The 20,878-nt window shown below is 44.6% G+C and overlaps 1 protein-coding gene across 3 annotated transcripts in view; it reads right to left on the reverse strand.

Moving 5' to 3' along the window:
* SH3PXD2A (SH3 and PX domains 2A) overlaps positions 1-20,878 on the reverse strand; it is a 259,159-nt gene that overhangs the window by 48,792 nt on the left and 189,489 nt on the right. For all 3 annotated transcript variants that reach the window (XM_059821278.1, XM_059821277.1, XM_059821279.1), the window contains one exon: positions 15,187-15,318. In XM_059821278.1, coding sequence (XP_059677261.1) covers positions 15,187-15,318 — 132 coding nt within the window. The remainder of the gene's footprint in view (positions 1-15,186; positions 15,319-20,878) is intronic.

Here is a 20,878-nt window from a genome sequence, read left to right on the forward strand (position 1 = left end):
CTGGGCACTCGGCTCCCATTTCACCCCAAGCCTGCTCCTCACTTCCATGAGAAACTGCACTTGGATTTTCCAGAGTCTCTGCCACCTATTCAGAAACCAGTCTTGAGCAGATATGTCAAGTTTGCACTGCTGCCAGTTCTTCAGCCCCTACTTGGTCACACCATAAAGTCCTCTGCCTCTCGATTCCCTTCTACCAGCCTTCAAACGGTAATTTCTGAACAATTTTGGGCAAAATTCCACCTACAAGATTCTACTGGCTTTGAAACAGAAGAGGACAAACAAACATCCAAATACAAATTGAAAGCACTTGCTCAAAAGACTCCACTGGTGTCTCAACAGTTCTCGACTAGTCAACACCTTACATTTTTATTTTTAAAATGTACTTCTACCATGGTTCTTGGACTCCTTAAATCAACATAATCAGATTCCACTACGGATTTAGACTTCACAACGTGACTTCAGTTCTCCAAGCACAGAGTAAGAGTCTTGTGAGAAGGTTTTGCTTCTGCCAGCATCCACTTCCAAGTTCTCCAGCCCCGGATAGCGAAGAAACAAAACAGGATAGCTGCGTAACAGCAGTCAGCCTCCTACGCACTCAGGAGCTTCCTGGCTACCACTGCATTATGAATTTCATGAGCTGTCAGCGAACGGAGGTAGATCCAACTGCGTGCCCACCAGTTTTGAACTGCATAGCTTGAAGCTGTACACATCCAGCAAAACAAGTATAACTGGGTGCCCAACTGGGCTTGATAAGAACTAGGATGATCAGGAATTATTTGCTGACTTGAGCAAAGCTGTTATTCACACCCATTCACTGGCAAAACTGTACAAGTTCAGTCAATCACTGCCTCAGTGTTGGCATTCCTGAATGTGAAGCAGCAAAAGAGCAGAGAAAGATGGATAGGAAAACATGACCAGTTATGCAGCTCATTTTCCTCCTCCATACTAGAAGTCAGCACAGACACCAAAAAGCACAGGTGGCAAAAATTAAGTAATAGAGAAAGGGGTGCATGACAGAGGGATACATTTGAGTAGCAGACGTCAAGAAAGACGCCAATTTTAATGTTCCTTTGCCTTTCAGGCTAAAGGCACCTCCCGTAACTAATGCACCTGGAGCGTTTTCAAGAATACTGGCCACATACTACTCACATAAACTTCACGGGATTAACAGTACAGCCTGTGGGATGAATCACTCCTATATCTTTCTTTTTTTATCCCACATTAAAATATCAGAAGGAAGAAAGCAAGCAGTGGATTGGTCATAACAGATTGTCTCTCCCTACTCTCCAAAAACACGCAAAGGACTTGTTACAAATTGGATATTGCTGAGGCTACAGATACATTCCAGAGAAGTATGTACCACCGAAATAAAAGCACCTGAGTTACTTCATGTCATTACCTGTACTGTCTTCTGCCATTCTTTCTATGGCTATTTGTTTTATCACCAATGGAAGTGGTCTGTCTGAAGTGTGAACTGGCCATCAGTAAGCATTTAGTGGAACTTGTTATCTCCAGGAACTAGCCTTTACAAGTCCACTTTCTCCCAGAAAGAGTTACTGTTCAGCTTCAGAAGTCAAAGATAAGCAGTTCTGACCTTTGTTGTGGCTCCAATTGAAGAGGGGTGACTACAGTTGTGAAATTTGCTTTCTTAAGTGATGGCTGCTTTTGTCCAATCTAGGTCAGGATCAGCTACAGCAATCAAGGCTCTTTCCTGCCAACTCACTTGCAAGAAAAACACTGAGTACCAATGGCTAGTCTGACTCCAGAGCTCTACCTTATAAGTGCAGTTCTAGTCCATCCACCAAGACCTGATAAAGGCACGGCTCCGAGACAGCTACAGAAAAATGCCTCAGCATCACATTGTCAAGGTTAAGGCAAAACTTCAATCCCACAGAAACATGGGATTTTGATTTCCTTAAACTGAGGAACGTGCTGTGTTACATTTCCTTAGATCAGAATGTGCTCCTGACAGGTGAAATTAGCAGAGTATTTAGCTATCACAAAAGATCAAAAAGCATTAATTACATGGGATTCTCCACAGAAGGTACAGGAGATCAGTAGAAAGAAACAAGAAACATGGCAGAATAAATGATACCCAGGAAGGATGTCACCGATCCCCACCTGCACTCAGTTATCCTTGTTTCAGGCCTCCCCTCCTGCACTCACTTAAATTTCTACCAAATTTACCTGGCACCAGTCAGATGGTCCACTGAGGAGTCTGCTTAAACAAGAGGCAAAGAAGAAACAGAGGAAGGATTGTATGATTTGGGGATATGGAGAAGAATGACTAGTTCAGGCAAGTTTCAACTGAAGCAGATGGTGCTCCTGATGCACCAAGAACCTGGAACTGTTATTTTACAGAAGCCAGAGTAGCTCACCTGGCAGCCTGCAGCCTTTGCTAAGGTGCAGGTGAGTTTGGCCCAGTCACTAGTTCTACTCCTGTCACTGCATTGCCACCAAGACACAGCTGCGAAGGGCAAGTGCATGCCCAGGCACTCAGCTTCTGCCATGTCTGCATAAAATGGGTGGAAAAAAGGCCCTTGTGCAACTCAAGCGCGCCATGCAAGGAGGTCTCAACACTGGCATCTGTCACAGCATTGCAAAGGGTGGCTACATCTCATCTGTAATGGAAGTTTCCCTGAAACCACCAGCATTTTCCCTCAAATGCCACTACACAACAATTCCCGTTAGCCTGAGCCAAATTTAAACCAGTGTCAGCAAGCATCTTGCAAGCCATACCCAGAACCAGTCAGTCCCCGAGTTCCCACATGTGCATTCTGCAGACAGAATCCTCATTGGCGGATGTTGGTTTCTGTTTAGGATTGTTTGCAAGGGAGACTTCTGGGGGGGCTTAGGGAAAGCAACACCCTTTCATGTGGCTGGCTCTCAAACCTGGATACTTCTGCAAAAGAGATACTTAGCTTCCCAGTTCTTAGTTGAGTGGAAGGATTCACACACCAACCCCCAGAGGCTCATTTCTCATTTTAAAACCAACAGACTAACAGCCCAGGAAGTGTATAGTCAGCTCCAAAAATACACCAAAGACATCTGGAATGACCAAGTGTGTAATTTAACTTGTAGCTGGTACAAGAACCAGTTCTGCTTGCTGTGCTTAGGAGGAGCAAAAGAGGCATTTTCTATAGGGCTCAGTTATCCCATTTGCCTAGTAATGGAAATAGCATCCGATTTCTGGTCATTCTACTTTTATTCAAGCACATTTCGGTCACAGAAGGTCTACTTGAAGCAACAGAATAATTTGCAAGCTCACCCTGAGCATACAGTCATCCCGTAATTTTGGTTCTTCATACTCTGCAGAGAGTTTCCTTCTCAGTAACAATAAGAAGCTTAAGTCAGTATTAAGAACAAAACCTCAAAGAAACTGTCTCAGATTCCTGCTCCTGTTTTCAGGCGAACAAGCAAGCTTCACCTCTCCTGTGAGTCAGTGTGTGCAGTCTTCCCCCTGCCCACAACCAGAAATGCAGATTCTTCAAAGTGGTTTCCAGGACACTGAATAAATTGGCCTTGAGTTTAATCCTAAGGTTTCAAATGCTCAGTGATGGATCTTCCCAGGTTCACATTACCCATCCTGAATCTCCAGCTATGCTCAGTTAAGACAAATGGGTCAAGTCTCTCCAAGCAGCTCAGGTTTTCCTCATGCAGGGAGGCCTCCAATAACATCCAAATGCTATAAAAGCCCATGTGGGAGATTAAGTGCTATTTAGGAACTTACCAATGTTCAAGCCAATGATTCAGGTTTAATATTAGATGCTGTTCTTCCAACCCGAGGGTCACCACTGCATGGAGATTTACCCTGCACCGCCCCATCACCTCCATCGTGTTTGAGTAAGGACTGTGTTCAGGGCTTCCTTAACTTCATTTCAATTTCAGCGCACTGGAATTTGTTATTCCAATTGCCAGGTTTTGTATGCAGTCACCTAGACTCTGTAAGAGCTACTGTCCTTTAAGAAGGATACATTTCACCTGCACATACTGTCACCATTTGAAAGTCAGCACAGTGCCTCAAGACCTGGACATCAAATCATGAAGGTGTTATCTTACACTCGTCAGGCAGCGCAGACATGTGCCTGCCAGCATTAGCCTAGCTAGTCAAGCTGCTGCTAACCATGAAAGACCAACAACTTATTTTCTCTTTCATCCAAGTATCAAACCAGTTCGCGATTCTTAAGCAAACATATGGCAGCTGTATTAATATAGGAGCAAAGTGAAGCTAGGTCTGCAGCATGAGTGCACCCAGCATTGCCCTTACCCTCCAACCACTGGGAGATATGTTTGCATTAAAGCCTATCCCACCAGCACGCTTACCAGAAAGGGTGTGTGCGCGCGATGGGAGAGAGGAAAAGATCAGCAGGAGGCGGTTCTGCAAACAGAATTAAAACAACTTTTCAAAGCAACAGACTAGGGCTTTCCAGCGCGCATTTGCGTTGCGGGGAGAAATAGGAGATACAGACTCAAGCGAGGTGTGGGAAATACTTGGCATTATCACCAACTCGAAGTTTGACTATGTTGCCAATGTAACTGCAGTCCAGTTTCATTTGAAATAAAGTGATGTCCCATTGCATGTGAAACTTTCAGATGAAGTCACACAGTATCAAGATACAAAAAAACCAAACCAGCCAATAAAAATAGTAAAGAGAAGCCAGCCAGTAAAATAGAGATCCAAGAGAGCCCACCTCATCCCCTGCGTTTTCCAGAACTGCTTCAGTTAATCCAGCCGTGAGCCAACATCTTTTTACCACAAAAATAATTAAAGTCTCCATCAAGAATGCTGGAAAGCCCGATGTCTCAGGCCAAGGGGCGGATGGGAAGAGCCGACATACACCCCTCTGTCAAGCCACCCCCTAAATCTAATTGTATTATGAAACTCCTAAGCAAGACAATTCCTTCTATAGGTTTTGCTCAATTTGAAGGTGGACAAGAAATTGGTTTGTGAGGAAACTGAACTCTTTTTAACATGAAAACCAAAAGTAAGGAGTTATATTGCTGGTCGTAACTGAAACGCGTCTGCTAATGATTACAGCTTCCATTTTACTGCCAAAGTATTATTAGAACTGCTTATTTGCTGTGCAGCTTGGGGGAAAAAAATCTCTTCCATCCTTTATTAATCTTGTCCTCATCTGACACAACAAAAATGCACCATCAGTCTTTTGCTTACTTTGAAAAATGGGCCTGAAAGTCACCACAAGAGCCAAAGCCTTTGTGTATAATTGCTTCCTTGATTAACTAGAACAAAGGGCAGAAGACATCAGTCACTATGCATTAAAGTTTAGTATTTTGGGGGTTTATTTAAAGCCATTTCAGTGACTTGCTTTCTTAAAAGAATTTCTGACGTAACAAAAACCTATGAAAACAATGCTTTTTTTTTTTTAATCTTTTGGGGTTTTTTCAAAGGTAGTCACGTTCCAAGGAACATAGCCCGCAAGGTATCTACAGGACTCATTGGAAGGCATCAGTAATATCCTTGTATCTTCTTGGCCTCAGGTAGTTTCTTGCAGCAGTGCTGAGCTGGTGACCTATTTGGCTGATATAGGAAACCCAATCATTAGAAAGTTTATGTATTCTAATACGAAAAGCAGATTTTCCTTGGAAACATTTTCTTGGGGCAGGTTTTAGGGTCGTGAAACTGGCAGTGACTGCATAAACAGAGGAGGTTAATGAGTAAAGGCTCCAACCAGGGATGCTGTGTAGAATATTTTCCTTTTCAGCCTGCCATCCTGGGCTCCAAACAGGGTATGCAGTGAAACAGAGAGAATTTAACTATCTGCCTGAGTATAAAATCTCAGCACAGCAGGATTAGATGAGAAGGGAAAGAGGAGGGAAATTGCAGGCAGCTGCAAATTTCAGAATTGAAGTTTTCAGAGGCCTGGTAGAGAGTCTACTATTCAGGAGTACCTGGCTGTGTTGTATGGCAAACTTAAAGGTAGTATTGCTTGGTGTCTTGGCTTCTCCACGCTTACTGATGCGCCCTGTTCCTCTGAGGCTAAATTGCCTTTATAGAGAACAGTTCATGGTTTCAGTGGTCACACCCCACCCTTTCCCCAGCAGCCAGCCTAACAGGGCAGTCTCAGAAGTCCTGGAACAGATTTCATGCCCACAGCCACCAAACATCAAGTCCAGACTGGCTTGTTCCCTCCCCTGCTCCTAGAGGGGGTCTTAGGGTCTCAGCCCCTTGGATATGGGGAAGTCAAACTAGCTGCAGATAAGAAACAATCTTTGCCAGGGCTGACATTGACTTTTTCCCCCTTTGAACTACACTTCTTGTGGTTTCGAGACAGGAAAAGTCTCTACACATGCTGACCTGCCAACCTTGTGGGACCTCTTTCAATCCCGCCTGTGTGAAGGCTTTGCCCCTGCAAGTGGGCTTGCTCTACTGGATCCTGCAAGGCAGGGGAATTCCTCTCTCTGGGCTCCCATTCCCATTTCTTGGGAGATTAGAAAACTGTAGAACTAAACGGGTAGTATTTTGTTCCACGTCAAGCCAGGTGGAGGGAAGTTTAAAAGGGAACCTGCTTACTTCAGTGGGACACTTAGACAGCAGATGAGAAAAAACCCAGCCCTGAAGATGCGTATGTAATATATCTGGAGACTTCCTATTCACAGCAATAACCCTTCCTCCTAGCTTAGGGACATTTGGGGGTGGGGGAAGAGTTGTCCCACAGAGACATGACATCAGCTAAAAAGGCAAATGAATGCAAAAGTCAAAGTGGTTGGGCTTCAGATGTCTCCATAAAAAGGAAAAAACCCACATAACTGAACTAGCCCTGTCAGAATACGAGTTGCCCAAGATTAAGACAAACAATGGGAATGGGACTAAAAAATGAATAAACCACACACTGTAGCCCAAAGCATTTGAGAAAATATGCTCTAGAGGGATGATTTCAAATTGGAAGTTCAGTTACATTGTGTCTCTACCTGGAGAGATGTTCCTTTAAAACAATTTAAAAGAAAACACTACATAGAGGGCATCTGACAGGTACTATTAAAGAGGAGAATGCTTTAGAGGAATGACACCCATGACATGTCTTGTGTCCCTATTACTTCTTAATTGTTCTTTTCCCTCTATAGGAGAATGAAATGAGGCAGCATTGCTTGGAAAACAGTCATTCATTTCTTACTACACTGAAAACTTCCATGATGAACCTGAGGGAACAACACTACTAGTTAACTTTAGCAAAGCTTTATGAATGCACTGAAGGTAACTTTAGTATGACGTTCAGCTGATCCCAACTCAAGTGGGACCCACATAATACAAGCCACCAATCAACTCCCATCCCAACAAGCAAAACATCCCTACTAGCAGAGCTCCAGAGCAGTCTGGAGGTGTCCCAGGAAAGCTTCAGCAGAATTAGGCAAATTGCAAAGGGCACAGTGTTACCAGACAGCCATATTTTAAGTGTTCATAATGAGCTTGTCGCCAAGAAGTCAGAGGAAGTACACACTGCAATTCAAAGCTGGGCAAAGGAAAACCAAGCAAGGATGCCTATGAAATGCAGAAGGGCTTCCTAGAAGAGATGGAAACGTCACAGCACAATTAAAGGGACAATCTCTCCTTGTCACAGGGCTGGAACGAGTACTCCCAGCAGAAAAGCAGGAACCCACCTCGATCCCTTTGCACGGTCACAAAACCGCAGGTATTTCAGAGGTGGCAATGGTGAACAACCTCATTTTCCACAGTGACAGAAGACAACTACAAACACCAGAGCACAAACAACCCCGCTTTGGTTCCAGCATAGAGAATTACCTTCCAAGCTCTTAAACACAGAAACAAACGTCACTTGCCGTGTAAGTTACCAAGTGGGGGAGAGGAAAGCCATTTAGACATCAGAAGATAGCAGCAGGAATATTACAACACATTCATAATTCAAGCATTTTGTTTTATGCAGCAGCCTCCCAACCTCAGCTGAGATGTTGGTGTGCTGATGCTCAAGCAATAGGCAGGTCTAGAAATGTCAGTCCCAAATAGCTTATCGTTCAGGCCTATGTACGGGACAGCCTTGAACTGCAGCTCAGAGGTAACCGCGTCATAAGTGTTGCGGCATGCTTCCTTTCTGGGCACAGTAAATCTAAGTTAAATTCTTGAAACCCAAATGAGGGCTTCAGCCATACCAACATCCCTTGTCTGCTAAAAGTTGAACAGTCAGAAAAAGAAAGCAGCCGTCACCTCCCTACCCTTGCAGAGGCACACATTTAAAAATCCAATCAGATTAGAAAAAAGGCAAGAAAAAAAAGGGGTCAGAAAATAGCTTACAAAACAGAATCACCAGAGAGGTCAGGGTAGGCTGTCAAGGGCTGCTTCCAGCTTAGTACAGCTGCTAAAGTCATTAGTGTCACCCCACCCTTGGGCTCCCAGGGGCAAGAGCAGAGGAAGGAGGGCTCCTCCTCATCTCCTGCTGACCCGTCTGTTTCTGGTGTGAGTGTAAATTCTCCCCATCCATTCAACACTTTGTAAACATACCACTGGAAGAGGGAGTGCCTGTTTGCAGTGTTGGTCAGGTACTGTATTCCCAGAAAGGAGCTGATCTCCAGTGAAAACTTGGCTAGCGCAAGTCATCACATCTAGTTTTACCTCTCTGCTCTAAGCTTGTCTCAGGCTTCCTCTGGAGCCAGCAAAGAGCCTGGATTAGTCTAAATGTTCCTGTCCATCCTGTCAATACTCCATTGACCCCATTTCCATTGACTGCTTTAAAACAAGGCACCCAGGCTCTCTCCACAGACACCAGCTTCCAGACAGCTAAAGTTTAAAATAAAACCTGCTCTTTGCAACCAGATGCACCAACAGGATGCTTTGCTTATCCTGCTGCAAAACAAAGCAAGAGAACAACTAACCTTGATAGCTACCTCCAAAAAGCCTGAAGACAAAGACACTGCTGCACTGAGACAAGCAAGTGCCATTGAGCACCCTTACCCTCACCACAGATGTCTCTGAAACTCTGCCTGCACAGAGAAGCCCTTCTCTAGTCCCTGAGCTGCAAGTGTTTGAAGGAGAAAAGCATCTCTGCTTTGCCAGCATTGTCCCTGTTTGGAGGGAAAACTTCTACAAACACTGTTTTTTAGGACATTAAACAACTTTCCAGTAACTCCTAGCCAAAAATTCCTAATCACCCACCCTGCCTCCTCAAATGGCCTGTGTTTGTCTGCCTTAGAACATACACTGGGCAGAAAACTGTGGCAGGACAGGAACTGATTCATAAGTGGATCAAGTATCCTCTGCTGCAGGGCTGGTGACAGGCAGGATGCCCAGCAAGGCAGCATTACTTTCAGAATAGGGCACTGGAGTCTACAGACCTTCATTTTTGAAGATGGGGTTTGGAGTGGTCCTTCCTTGAACACGGCTCTGCTTGTTAGAGAGTTATGAACACTGGTGCACACAGGAGTAGTTGCACAAGCTATCCCCGATATTTAGTGGTGGCCGCTCACCTAAACCTGTCCACTGGGATGAAGCCACTGGTGCTAGAGACCTACATAAGTGTTTGTTTCTCCTTTGCAAATTCCAGGCACAGCTCAAGGACTGATGAAGAGAAGGGTCTGCTGTATGAGGGAGTATTTACTTTTTATATCACGACCATGGTCTCTTAACAAGGGTTAAAATTCAAATACACAGACGTGCTGGGAAGAAATGGAAATGCAAAGAAGTGAAGTAGCTTTCTCAGAGCAAACAGCAGGGCAGGGCTGGATGTACAAACAGAAATCAAGTCCTGAAGCACATCTGATGGACCATGCTCTCTTGAAATGCTTTGTAAGGAAAAAATAGCTTTCCAAGGAAAGACAGCATGCATAATTGCACCTGAAATAAAGCGTGATGTTGGCAATTAGGCGTACTGTCTCTGGCAACACATCCAACCAGTGCATGCACAGCTATTGACATTTTGTAAGCAAACATGGTAACTGCGTTTGCAGTTTGGTATAGAGCTACATCCAAATTTGAAGCCTAGGAAAACTGCTAGCCTATCACTAATCTGTTAGAATAAACACAAGCACACTGGGTTTTGGCCAGCTTTTGCAAGATGATAATACTAATGCTTAGAGACATCTGCTAGCAGTGCACACAGTGCCATGCTCCCCCTGTATACAAAGGAGGAATCATGAAGACAACTTCCTAGAGAAAGCGCTAAAGCAGCAGAAAGCGGCTATAAAACAGGAACAGTTGTCTTTACAGAATTTAAAACAAAAAACCTCACCGCACTAAAGAAAAGGGACCAAAAAAATCAATGCTACTTGCAAAAGCAGGGATGGCAGAGGGGATATAGAGATGAAAGATGACCCATGGAATGCAAGAACTTCTCTGTTTCTATCTGGACTATTTTAATGGTGCCCCTTTAGCCAAGATGCAGTAATTGATCAAGAAAGTAAACTTGGTCTGATTTGGTACCAAGTAAAACCCGTTACTTAATCCCAAAAAGCAACACCTTCAACTAAAGCATGCTGTGTTTCTCATTAAGAGGCAGAAGCCAAACTCAAAAAGCCCTCAATCTAAGAGGATGGTGTTTGCAATAGAGAAGCCAACATATCCCCAGAAGTCAGAGTCACAAGAGAGCTGTGGCCTCTTTACATCCCTCTCCTAAATCATGACTGCAGCCAGTGAGCAGCACAAGTGAAACCAAATGGTTATGCAGAGCACATTGCCAGGCACACACTAATCTCCCAACACTGTGTGGACAACCAGTGAGTCCCAAGACCCCTAAGCCAGGGCACCAAGACAAGCAGAGACCTTCCTTTATGGTGATACTTCAGTGCCATATCCCACATCTCAGCCAAGGAGCGAAGAGCAGCCTCCCTTCCCAGAGATCCCTTTGGGTCCTGATAAAGTTATGTCAGCCATAATAGCTTTGTTTTACGTATTGCGTGTAATATAATATTGGAAATTGGTCTGCAGTTATGTAATTGCAAAGGAAATGGCTATGGTCCTGCTCAGCCCAGCTGAAAACACCATCCCATGATGCCTCCACCGCAGATATGGCTCTTGGGGGCTGCAAGGGAAGAGCCCCCATCCTGCCTGTGAGCAGAGCAGCAGCAGAGGCAGAGGTGCTCGGGAGTATGCTTATACTTCACTGTCTGTCAGGTTTTCCATTGCAAACACTGCCGCCACAGTTTATAGCTTGACCGTTTCAAGCCACATCCACACAAAACTTGGCAGAGAGGGAGCTGCTCTGGCCCAGTCCCTCCCCCTTCTACCTTAAAGAAATCTGTGCTGGATTCCTGCTTTAAAGTCACAACATTTCATTTCTGCAGCAGAAAGATGTTTTTAAGTCATTCCACAATGCTTTTTTGGTTAAGATTTAAAAGAAGCCTATGTACTTGACACACAAGACTTCAGTCAGCTATTCACATTGTTATTCTGAAACAGCTCAGAGATGTTTAGATAGTGTTGGACGGTGCAGGTTGGTTACACAGTCACTTCCAACACAACCCTTGTAACTACAGACTGTTCCCAGACACCATCTGGAGAGACTGTAAACCTCTTTTCATCCTGATGCATTTGTGACCATTGCTACATGCAGATTTTCCTTCTCAGCTGAGGAAAGAAAGAAAGAGATAAATATCCATCAGATACGTCAGGCACACGGTGGGTCTTCTGCTCATGTAACCAGAATTCAGAAGAAGGTCTGAAGGATAATTTTTGTTGAGCCAATATAGGTATTTGCTGTGATAACCAAGTTTAACCAAGTGTCGAAGTCTGAGAGCTGGTACATTACTAAATAATTTGCTCTGAAGTATAGCAATTCTACAGATTTCTTTCAGTCTAGCATGATTTGCTTCTGTGGCAACTGCAGCAACAGTCAGGTTACAGTGACCCATGGACTTCATAACTGAGATGAAGAGTTTCAGAAATCATTCACCACATATGCTACACTGACCTTGCTTTTAAGTCATAACACTGAACAGAAGTTGCAACTTGATGTCCAAATTGTAACTTTCATTGGCCCAATAATGGAGACAACCTTATCCAATTCTCTTTTAGTGAAAGAGAAAACTAAGTATGAGACGAGGCCCTACAAATAGGTTTGCACATCTGACTGCAAGATACCTTAAATCCCATCTCTGATACGGGAAAAGTAACACTGAATAATACTATATAGTAAATGCAACACACTATTACTTAAGATGAAGTTAACATAGCTTGATGATAACCAGAAAAGGCTTCAATAAATCAAATGCCATATGGTCTTTTCCCTTCTACCTCTGCCCTATACACTGGCCTTTGAAAGCAGAGCTTACTTCCTTCCAGAGGGGTACACAATTTGGGGGCAAACATCAGAGGAGATGGTAACTTTAGCTCAGGCCCTAGAGCTGTTCAGAAGAAAACATCCAGCACGACATGAAACAGGCACCATTGTTTGGAAACAACTCTTGAGCCTCTCTGTGTAAAAAAAGCATAGGGCCATCTGACCAGTAAAGTGAAGGTTTTTCTTCCCTACAAAGCCATGTAACAGAGCCAAGTTAAGGCTTCTCCCACTCAGGAGAAACAAAAAAAGCCATTGAAGTATCCCTAGGCATCAAAATGCAACTGTATTCAGGCAAGGCTTTTAAAACCCAACAGTCATCCATACTATCCAGCATACACATTCATACATATATAGTTTCCCCAAAGTACAGTTAAAAACCCAAACCCAGACATATGATACGCTATACGCATGCATACACACAAGGAGATTTGAGATATTGGCCCAGCAGCACACCCAATGCACGCTGTCACAGCTGACAAGCTATCTAGCCATATTTCCTTCCTTTCATTAAGGAAACTGTCGCTGCTGCAGGTGACATCCATAACACCTTACAACACCTTTGCCTGTCTGGACCAGAAGAACAAGCCTGATTTATAAAATCACATCTATAGTTTCACAACACTTAAGCCAACATAACCATGCAGTCAGATGAATTACCGCACATGTGCATAGTCCAATAATTTTATTTTCTTAAGAACTGTATCCCCATGTTCTTAGAAGTTGTAACCACATCTTCTAGGTGCACTTGCCTACACTAAACAGATACCCAATTCAAACAATAACTGAAGAGTTTAGAAAACTGACACTTGAGAAACTTTTGCAAGTTTCATTACATGCCATTTATAGGTTCAGCTTTAGCTGAAGAGACAAGAAGTCATAGTATTAAAGTCATTCCTGTGGTATCCCTAACCTAGGAGAGAGTGAGAGTGTATGTTTGGAATCCTGTTCTTGGAACAACTAAAATATGAATTCCCTGCCAGAACAGTTTAGACAAGCATCCAAAGCAAATGATGCTCTCTCCATCACCAGTCTGACTTACTTTTTTTAAAAAATAAGTATCTATATCAGTATTATATCTCTCTACATAGATATAAAGGACAAGATCATAGCACTGAGTTCAGGACTTCAGATTTCCTTTCTTGTTTAAATGGACAGTAAGAAATCTGGCTGCTAAGCATCAGAATATGGTCTTAAGAATTGTAATCCAAGTTCAAGGATGGTTCCTTAGAAAAGTCACATTTCTGGACCCACTAAAGTCAAACCTTGACACTCTCCATTTATATCTCCACATACCACATGGTTCAACACAATACGATGTGAACTGTGCAAGGCAGAGAGGCCACGTCAAAAGAACACACAAAGGAACTGTAATTTGGAATTCAGACACTTCTTGCATTATTTAACAGCCCAATTCCCTTGGCTCCATAAGCCATTTTCCAAGACAGCGATATCATGGATATGAATGTAAGTTGCCACAATAACCAGGCTTGTTCTGACAGCAGAAACACCCATTATTGACAGTGAGCAGCCCTCAGGCTTGGAAGGGAGGATGCTTGTCCACTAGCCCAGACACAGTTTAAGAAGTCATGACTGAAGGGGGGGGAAAAAAAATGTCTTAACTATTGCTTTAAAGTGGGGCAGATGAGCATTTTGGCCTCTACTAGTTTTGCAAGTGATGCAGTCAGTACCCAGGAGACAGGCATTTCTGTTCACACTAGCCAGTTCATTTCCACACACTATCCTTTTGGACACCACACTAAATCACTGGCCAGGCAACTGACTGCACCACTTCGAGCCAAACAAGCATTAGGCTTTCATACAGCAGAGAAATAACCACTCCATTAAAAGAAAAATAAATTAAAAAAACAAATGCATGGTCATCATTGTGGATAACCTGACTTAGAGCTCTGGAAGATGGATTCGAGTCCCAGATCAGGGTGTCCTGGTTCGCCCAAGCTCTGGCACGCCCAGCACGCTCCAGAGCCAGCCAGCTGCGAGAGCCCTGCCTGTGGAGCTACCACGACATCAGCCTTTGCTTGAATGGCTCCAAATGTCAGCAGCTCCTCTGGATAAGGACACACAAGTCACGAGTGGGCTGGAAACCAGTCCTGGACAACAGCTCTGGATTAATACACAAGGAGCACTGGAGGAGAGGAGGGGGAGCTGCTGAAGACAGGCAGTTATTCAAACCAGCTGCTAACCCGCTCCAACCACTCACATGTACACACTCTCCTGCGTTTGTTCAGCCTGACTCAAAGCTACCAGACATTCAAGTGTTAAAGTACACAAAAGACATCTATACAAACATTTGCCAAAAAACTAATTTTCCAAGTGGAAGCTGGTTATTCCAGGGATGGCAGAAGGCGGCATTTCATCTTGCTTTTACATGACAGACTCTGCCTCCTTGCTTCAAAATTCCCCAATTAACACTTCTGCAAGAATTTTTGAAACTGTGCATGGCCACGTATTTATCTACGCACATTCTCTCCCCTCCCTACCGAGCTCTGGGCCACGGGCTAAGCTGTCAAGCCAAGTTGCATCCCAAGCAATTTTTAAACACTCGTCCTATAAATCCTTCAAAAAGGGAGTTTGTAATGGAAATGCTGACAGAGACTTGAAGAGACAGCAGGGCAACTGTATCAGTCTACTATACATCAGCTTCATTAGCTGCAGATCCTTTTCTCCTTCACCTTCGTTTTCCATTAGTGTATTTTGGCTAATTAACACACAAAACCTATGAAACATTCTTACAGTAGAAGGCAACATTTGGCTCCAAGCCCAAATCAACATTGAGAAACTTCAACATCCTCAGCCAGACATAGTAACTGTACCAGATGGAGCTAACGTACAGCTAGCTACAAGTAGTGATGAGGAAACCGAAAGGAGAGGAACACATGCAAAAATCAGACCACTGGAAGAGAGAAAAGCAGCAAACGTGTCTTACCGCTTTCATTTTTCTCTATGACATCCACGACCTCTCCAGCCTGAAGGCTGATCTCAGAGTTCTCCTGCTTCTCATAGTTGGACACCACCACATATTGCTCCAGGATCATGGGTTCAGAGCTAGCATCAGCACCTGGGGAAGGGAAAAAGCAAGCCGTAAGCCAGCTTCCAGCCATGGCTCCTCGAGAGCGACCTCCGTCCATCCGATTCACAGGCCAACTTGTCACCAGAGCCAAGCGAATCAGCAAACAACCTTGGCTCGCAGCATATCCCCAAATGGCTGGCCATATAGAAACAGCCTCCTCTGGCCCACAACCCAGCAGCACAGAGGGACATTGGAGAGAAGAAAAAGAAAAAAGGGGAGGAAAAAAAATACGAAAAGGAGCCGAAAACAATGAATTAGTTGCAAAGTTTCATGATGGATTCTGAAAATAAACCTCTTCCCAACATGGTTTCCACAATTCTTGCTCCCATTCAGAGAGAAAAATCCTGGGCAGAAGCAGCATAAATCCACAGCTGAGCCATCCCCCCAGTAAACCCAAAGAAAAAAAACAGCTCTCCCCTTGGCGGCTCAGCTTCTTCTCCACTCTAAAGGCTTGAGCTGAAAGTCAAGAGGGGGCTGTAGATGCCAATCATATTCGTCTGCACTGCAGCCCTTAAATAGAAACACATGAGCGGGATTGAAAGAGAGGGAGGTGGGGTGGAGGGAGAGAGGGGAGGGCGGGGAAGAGTGTTTACTTGAAACAGAAGAAAAAAGTTATAGCGCCAGATCCTTGCTCAAACACAGCCACCCCCCGCCTGCCCCCCGCCAGCTCCGCAGTTCCGCATTCCCCGCAGCAGAGCAGCCCTGAGCGGGACCGAGGCACAGCGCGCTCCGGCTTCCCCCTCTCCATCGCCCTTCGGCGCCTTTTTGGAGCCAACCTCTCCAGTTGTTTGGTTTCTCTTCGGACTGAGAGCTTTCGGCTGTCAGAGCCATTTATGAATGAGAGTAGGCTCTCACACAAACAGGGGTGAAAAAGGTGGAAAATAACCATTCTCCTCCCTTCCCCCCCACTCCTGGAGTTTCTTCCTGGGTTTTTTTTGATTTCTGACTTTTCCACCCCCAAACCAAAATTGTGCATTTTGGGGTGGAGCCACGAGACAGACATGCCACCGTGCCAGATGTGGGGGGAAACCTCCTTGCACCGCTGCCCGCCGTATGAGACGCATCTCGGCTCTCTGGTGCAACATAAACAGTGCAGAGGGGGGCCTCTGCACTCCGTAGCCCAGGCACAGACCAACTGTGCTTTCCCTGGAAACTGCCTTGAAACGTCATGAAAACCTTTAGGACATCAGGGTTTCTTAATTTGCCCTCATTTATACACTCTTCAAAGTGTCAGACCACAGCAAAAAGGACCTACAACTTCTGTCTAAGAGCCAACATGCCTTAATGCAAAATTATTTTACAGGTTTCCTGAATTACAGCAACGCGTATTAGGGGCCAACAGGATTATTATACATTTTACCTATTAAGAGGCAGTTCCTGTCTCTCTAGATTAAGACGCAGATGGAAAGGGGAGACAGAAGCAGATGTACGACTTGCTGAAAGTCCAATTTCACGTGATGGGGGCAAAGCCAAAAGCAGACTCCAGGTCTCCTGAATATCTGATGACAAATTGGCTACAAGAGACGGGAAGGAAGCAGCATGGTCTGAAACTGTCCACCAGAAAAGTCAGGGGACTGACAGCCAAGCACAGGATGCTCAGCACCGTATTTCCAAATGCAGCATGTTCATATGCGTTTGGGCTGAAGATGCAAAGTGATTCCACAGACAAATAATTAGCATCCCCGCCAAAAGAGGGGTAAAGAGTGCATCAGCCATTAAAACAGCATCCTGTGAAATGAAAATCCTAGAATAAAAAGCAATTAATTCAACCGTTTCCTGAAAGGAAATGCTATCACAATGCCTCCCTTTGGACCAGATTTAAGAAATCCAGAAAATTAGAAGACTTCCTTACTCCCTAAGCGTGCCTCTGACTCTCCTCAGATTACGTAGGTTAATTTTCTTTAAAGAGGAGTCATCTCCTCTAGAAGTTTGTGTTTAAGAGATTTAGCTTTTCTATAGATAGTTGAACCACAGCCCGTAGCAGGAATAGGAGAAGACAGTGGACTGACAAAAGCGAAATTTAAAATAAAGATTTTCACCATAGCTGTTGATTCCAAATAAGCATCGTGTTTCTGTTCCCGATGAATCAACTTGACTTGTGTGTTCTGGTTTATAGCAGTGCCAAGTGGGTTTTCTAGAGTGTGATGAGATGCTTTCCCCTATTTCACACTGCTTCCAACACAGTCCCTTCTCCAGTGTGGTATGGGGCAGCATTACCATCCTCCTTCAACCTGTTTGTGCAAGTAACACCTAAGACGACTAAAACGAAGTAGGGGTTTTAAGATAAATACCAGTTCTCTAACCAGAAACAAAAGCCATCATGGCCTTATGTTTATGCATGTGCATCAGCAGAGAATTCGGTGTGTGGAAGGAAAAAGGAAGAACCGAACGGCGGCAAAGGGAACAGGGGGCATGCAGGAAGCTACTTGTTAAATAGACACTCCAAATGTCTTCTTTCCTCTAATCTCCTAGACAGTTTTCATGGGAGTAGGGCAAGGGAAAAAAACCCCAAAACACAGCATTGGCTTGGTGGCAGGAGCGGTGCTCATGTGATGCACATGTCCCTGCTGGGAACAAGGAGAGGACCAGGCTGGAGCACAGGCTGGAAACACCCCGCCGTCAGCCACCGATGCTGAGCCAGGGACCATGAGCCAGGGGAATGCCCTTGCCAGGAAACCCAGAGGAGCAGCACTTCAAATCCACCTCCGCAAGTCTGGCTCCAAAAAAGCGCGTTTACAACAGTCCGGCAAGATAGGTTATATCTGCACTCACACATCCAAAACCCAGCAGGACTTTACAATGATGTTTACTCTGTCCTGCCTTGGACAAGGTACTGCAGGAGGATTTCTTTGTCACCACAGTGGCTGGTGCAACATACACAATTAAGAGACTATTTTAACAGAAGCTTGTGTAAGTGTTACAGGGTTCCTATTAAGACAAAAAAAATAGGGTGATATTTTCCTTGGTCTAGGAAGTAACAAAGGTCAAACGAACTTGTTCATTTACAGCAGATCGTGCCTAGAGGATATCCCCCTTTGGAGGGGTGGGGTCCCTGTGGCTCCCAGAGTGATGCTTGCCCAGGATTAGGCACTGCACAGTAGAGAATACTCCAGTAACAGTAAGGAGGAGGGAAAGGAGGAAGGAGAGGAGGAAAGAAGACAGAGAAACAGCTCCTCCCAGTAATCAAAAGCCTTAAACATTTTCTGGGTAGCCTGGTTTAGGTTGTTACTATATTCCCTTCAGGCACAGTCAACAGGGTAAAAAACTTTAACCCTCCTCAGTGTTCCATCCCTCACAAGCATCGTTAGATGAATTACTCCTCAGTAACACTCAGTATGCCCGCAACATTGCTGGTATGTTATATCAGACTGCAGGTCTTCCCCCCAAAGGGTATTCAAAGAACAAGACAGCCAACACTGCAGAGAGCACAGCACCAATTACACCCGCCACCAAGGGCGCTTCCGCATACCCGCCAGTTAGTTCAGGTCTAATTTGTAATGCAGGACGCAGCATCGCATTGAAGAGCAACAGCCTGCTCAGTGTGAAGCACGCCAGAGAAGAGGGATGCAGAGTGGCACGACTTCCCCAGCAAGCTCACATGCACACTTGCAATGCCCCCCTGACATTACAGCTCCACTTTTTTAAAAGCCTCTTCAGCCCAGGCAGGAGAAACGGAGAGCAGAGGACAGGATAAGGCTGATGTGGCAGGTAAAGTTCCCCCCTCCTCTCCCCCAAAAAAGCAGAATTAGTGTTTTGGTTTAGCTCCAGTTTGCAAACCCTCCCCAGAGCAGAGCACACGATAGATTGCTGGCTGAAATAAGAATTTGCTTGCCTCTCCGTTTCTTTTTGCCTCGAGTCCGTTTCCTGGTTAAAGTCTTGAGGATACCCCTCCTCCTCTCCATAGGGCTCCACTTTACAATCCTCCCACTCCTCACCTCAGCGACTCCCTTCCTGGGGCTGGGCAGAAATGTCATTGGAGCTTGTCCGTGCCCCTCACAGCTGGCACTATTAACACAGTTGCACCCTATACTCCTCACCAGGCAGTGAGGAGGGAGCATCATTCCTCCCGCTGTACTCAGAGACCAGCAACTACTGTGAAAGCCTCCTAAATAAGAGCGCAGAGCGCCTGTTCCAAGCAACGTCTTCCTCCTCCTGTGTTGCAACAGCTAAGACCTATGATGGTTTTGCAATAGCCAAAAATTAAAACCACCAACTGGACTCCAAAAATAAAATCAGCTGGATATGGAAATCTGAGACTCCTGATCTTTGCCAGAGTACTCTGTTGTTATCAGGCTATAAACATGTCTGCTCTTTTAATCCATAGAGCACACAGGCTTTTATATTGCCCTTTTATGATTATCAATCAAGTGTTTACAGATTCAGACTAAACGAATTAGTACTGGGCTGCTCAGTGGAAGTTTTGCAGAAGAAGCCAAAACCACAGAAACGGTCAGTGAACACCATAAGGATGATTCACAGCTGAGCAACCAGCTGGCAGGTAGTCCGGCTCTGCTGACCTGGGCACGACTGCTGAGGACACGTGCAGGGTCTGCACGCAGGGGTGTCTAGCAGAAAGCATCCCTGAGCCCCACGGCTTTCCATATGATAAAGTCAGAGCTTTGCACTTTTCGATGCACAGGGATGAGTAACTGTGGTAGCTTGGATCTAGAGCTGTGGTTTCTTGTTAAAGCCAGTTCTTCAAGGGTAAGCCTTTACGTATCTCTGGAAAACTCCTTTTGTAGAAGGAAGGAAAAAAAAAAAAAGGAATACCCAGAATAGCAGCAAGTCTACTTAAAATCCTCAGATCACTCTATCCCCTCACACCAATCACATGCCCAGCTCTAAACACAGGGATTTTCTTCCCCTAAAAACTCTACCTCTTTTCTTTCTTATCAGAAGGGCCATTCACTATGATAAATAAACATATTAAAACTGCATGTTTTCTTTGAGCCTTCCACCAGTGATCTATCCCCAAGTATTTTAAGACAGAGAGCTTAGGTCTGCCTAAAAATTGAGTTAAGTGTCTATTGCAGACAAGATAAAAAACAGACTTTACCACGAAAAGCACACGATATTACACAAGAGCTCACGATCTCACAGGGGTCTCAGAAAAGCAATTCCTAAAATAACTAGTTCCTAGAGTAAGCAATGGGATGAGACTGATGAAGACTTCTACAAATCTCCTTGGGAACAATACAGATTCAGATCAAAACCATGTTTCTAAGCCTAGGATCTCTCTTCTATTCAGTGGGGTTTTTTTGTTTTGTTTCGGATTTTTGTTTGTTTCTTCGTTCTTTTGTTTTCTATTCTTAATATGCCCTAAACAACCAGGCCTTTGACTCATCTCCTATGAACTCCTGCACTTCAACTTGTCACTCTTCAGCCCCCTTCCCGCTTACCAAAATTCAGGCTATATTTGCACATCAATTATTCTTGGAGGTAGAAGGCCACTCACATCTTGTCACAGTAGGAAAGGGGATTTGTTTCCATCCCTTCTGCCAGACAGGAATCTCCCCGATCCTAGCAGCGTTTAAATTCAGAGATCAAC

Source organism: Gavia stellata, chromosome 9 (assembly GCF_030936135.1).
Source record: "Gavia stellata isolate bGavSte3 chromosome 9, bGavSte3.hap2, whole genome shotgun sequence".
NCBI classification, from domain to species: Eukaryota; Metazoa; Chordata; class Aves; order Gaviiformes; family Gaviidae; genus Gavia; species Gavia stellata.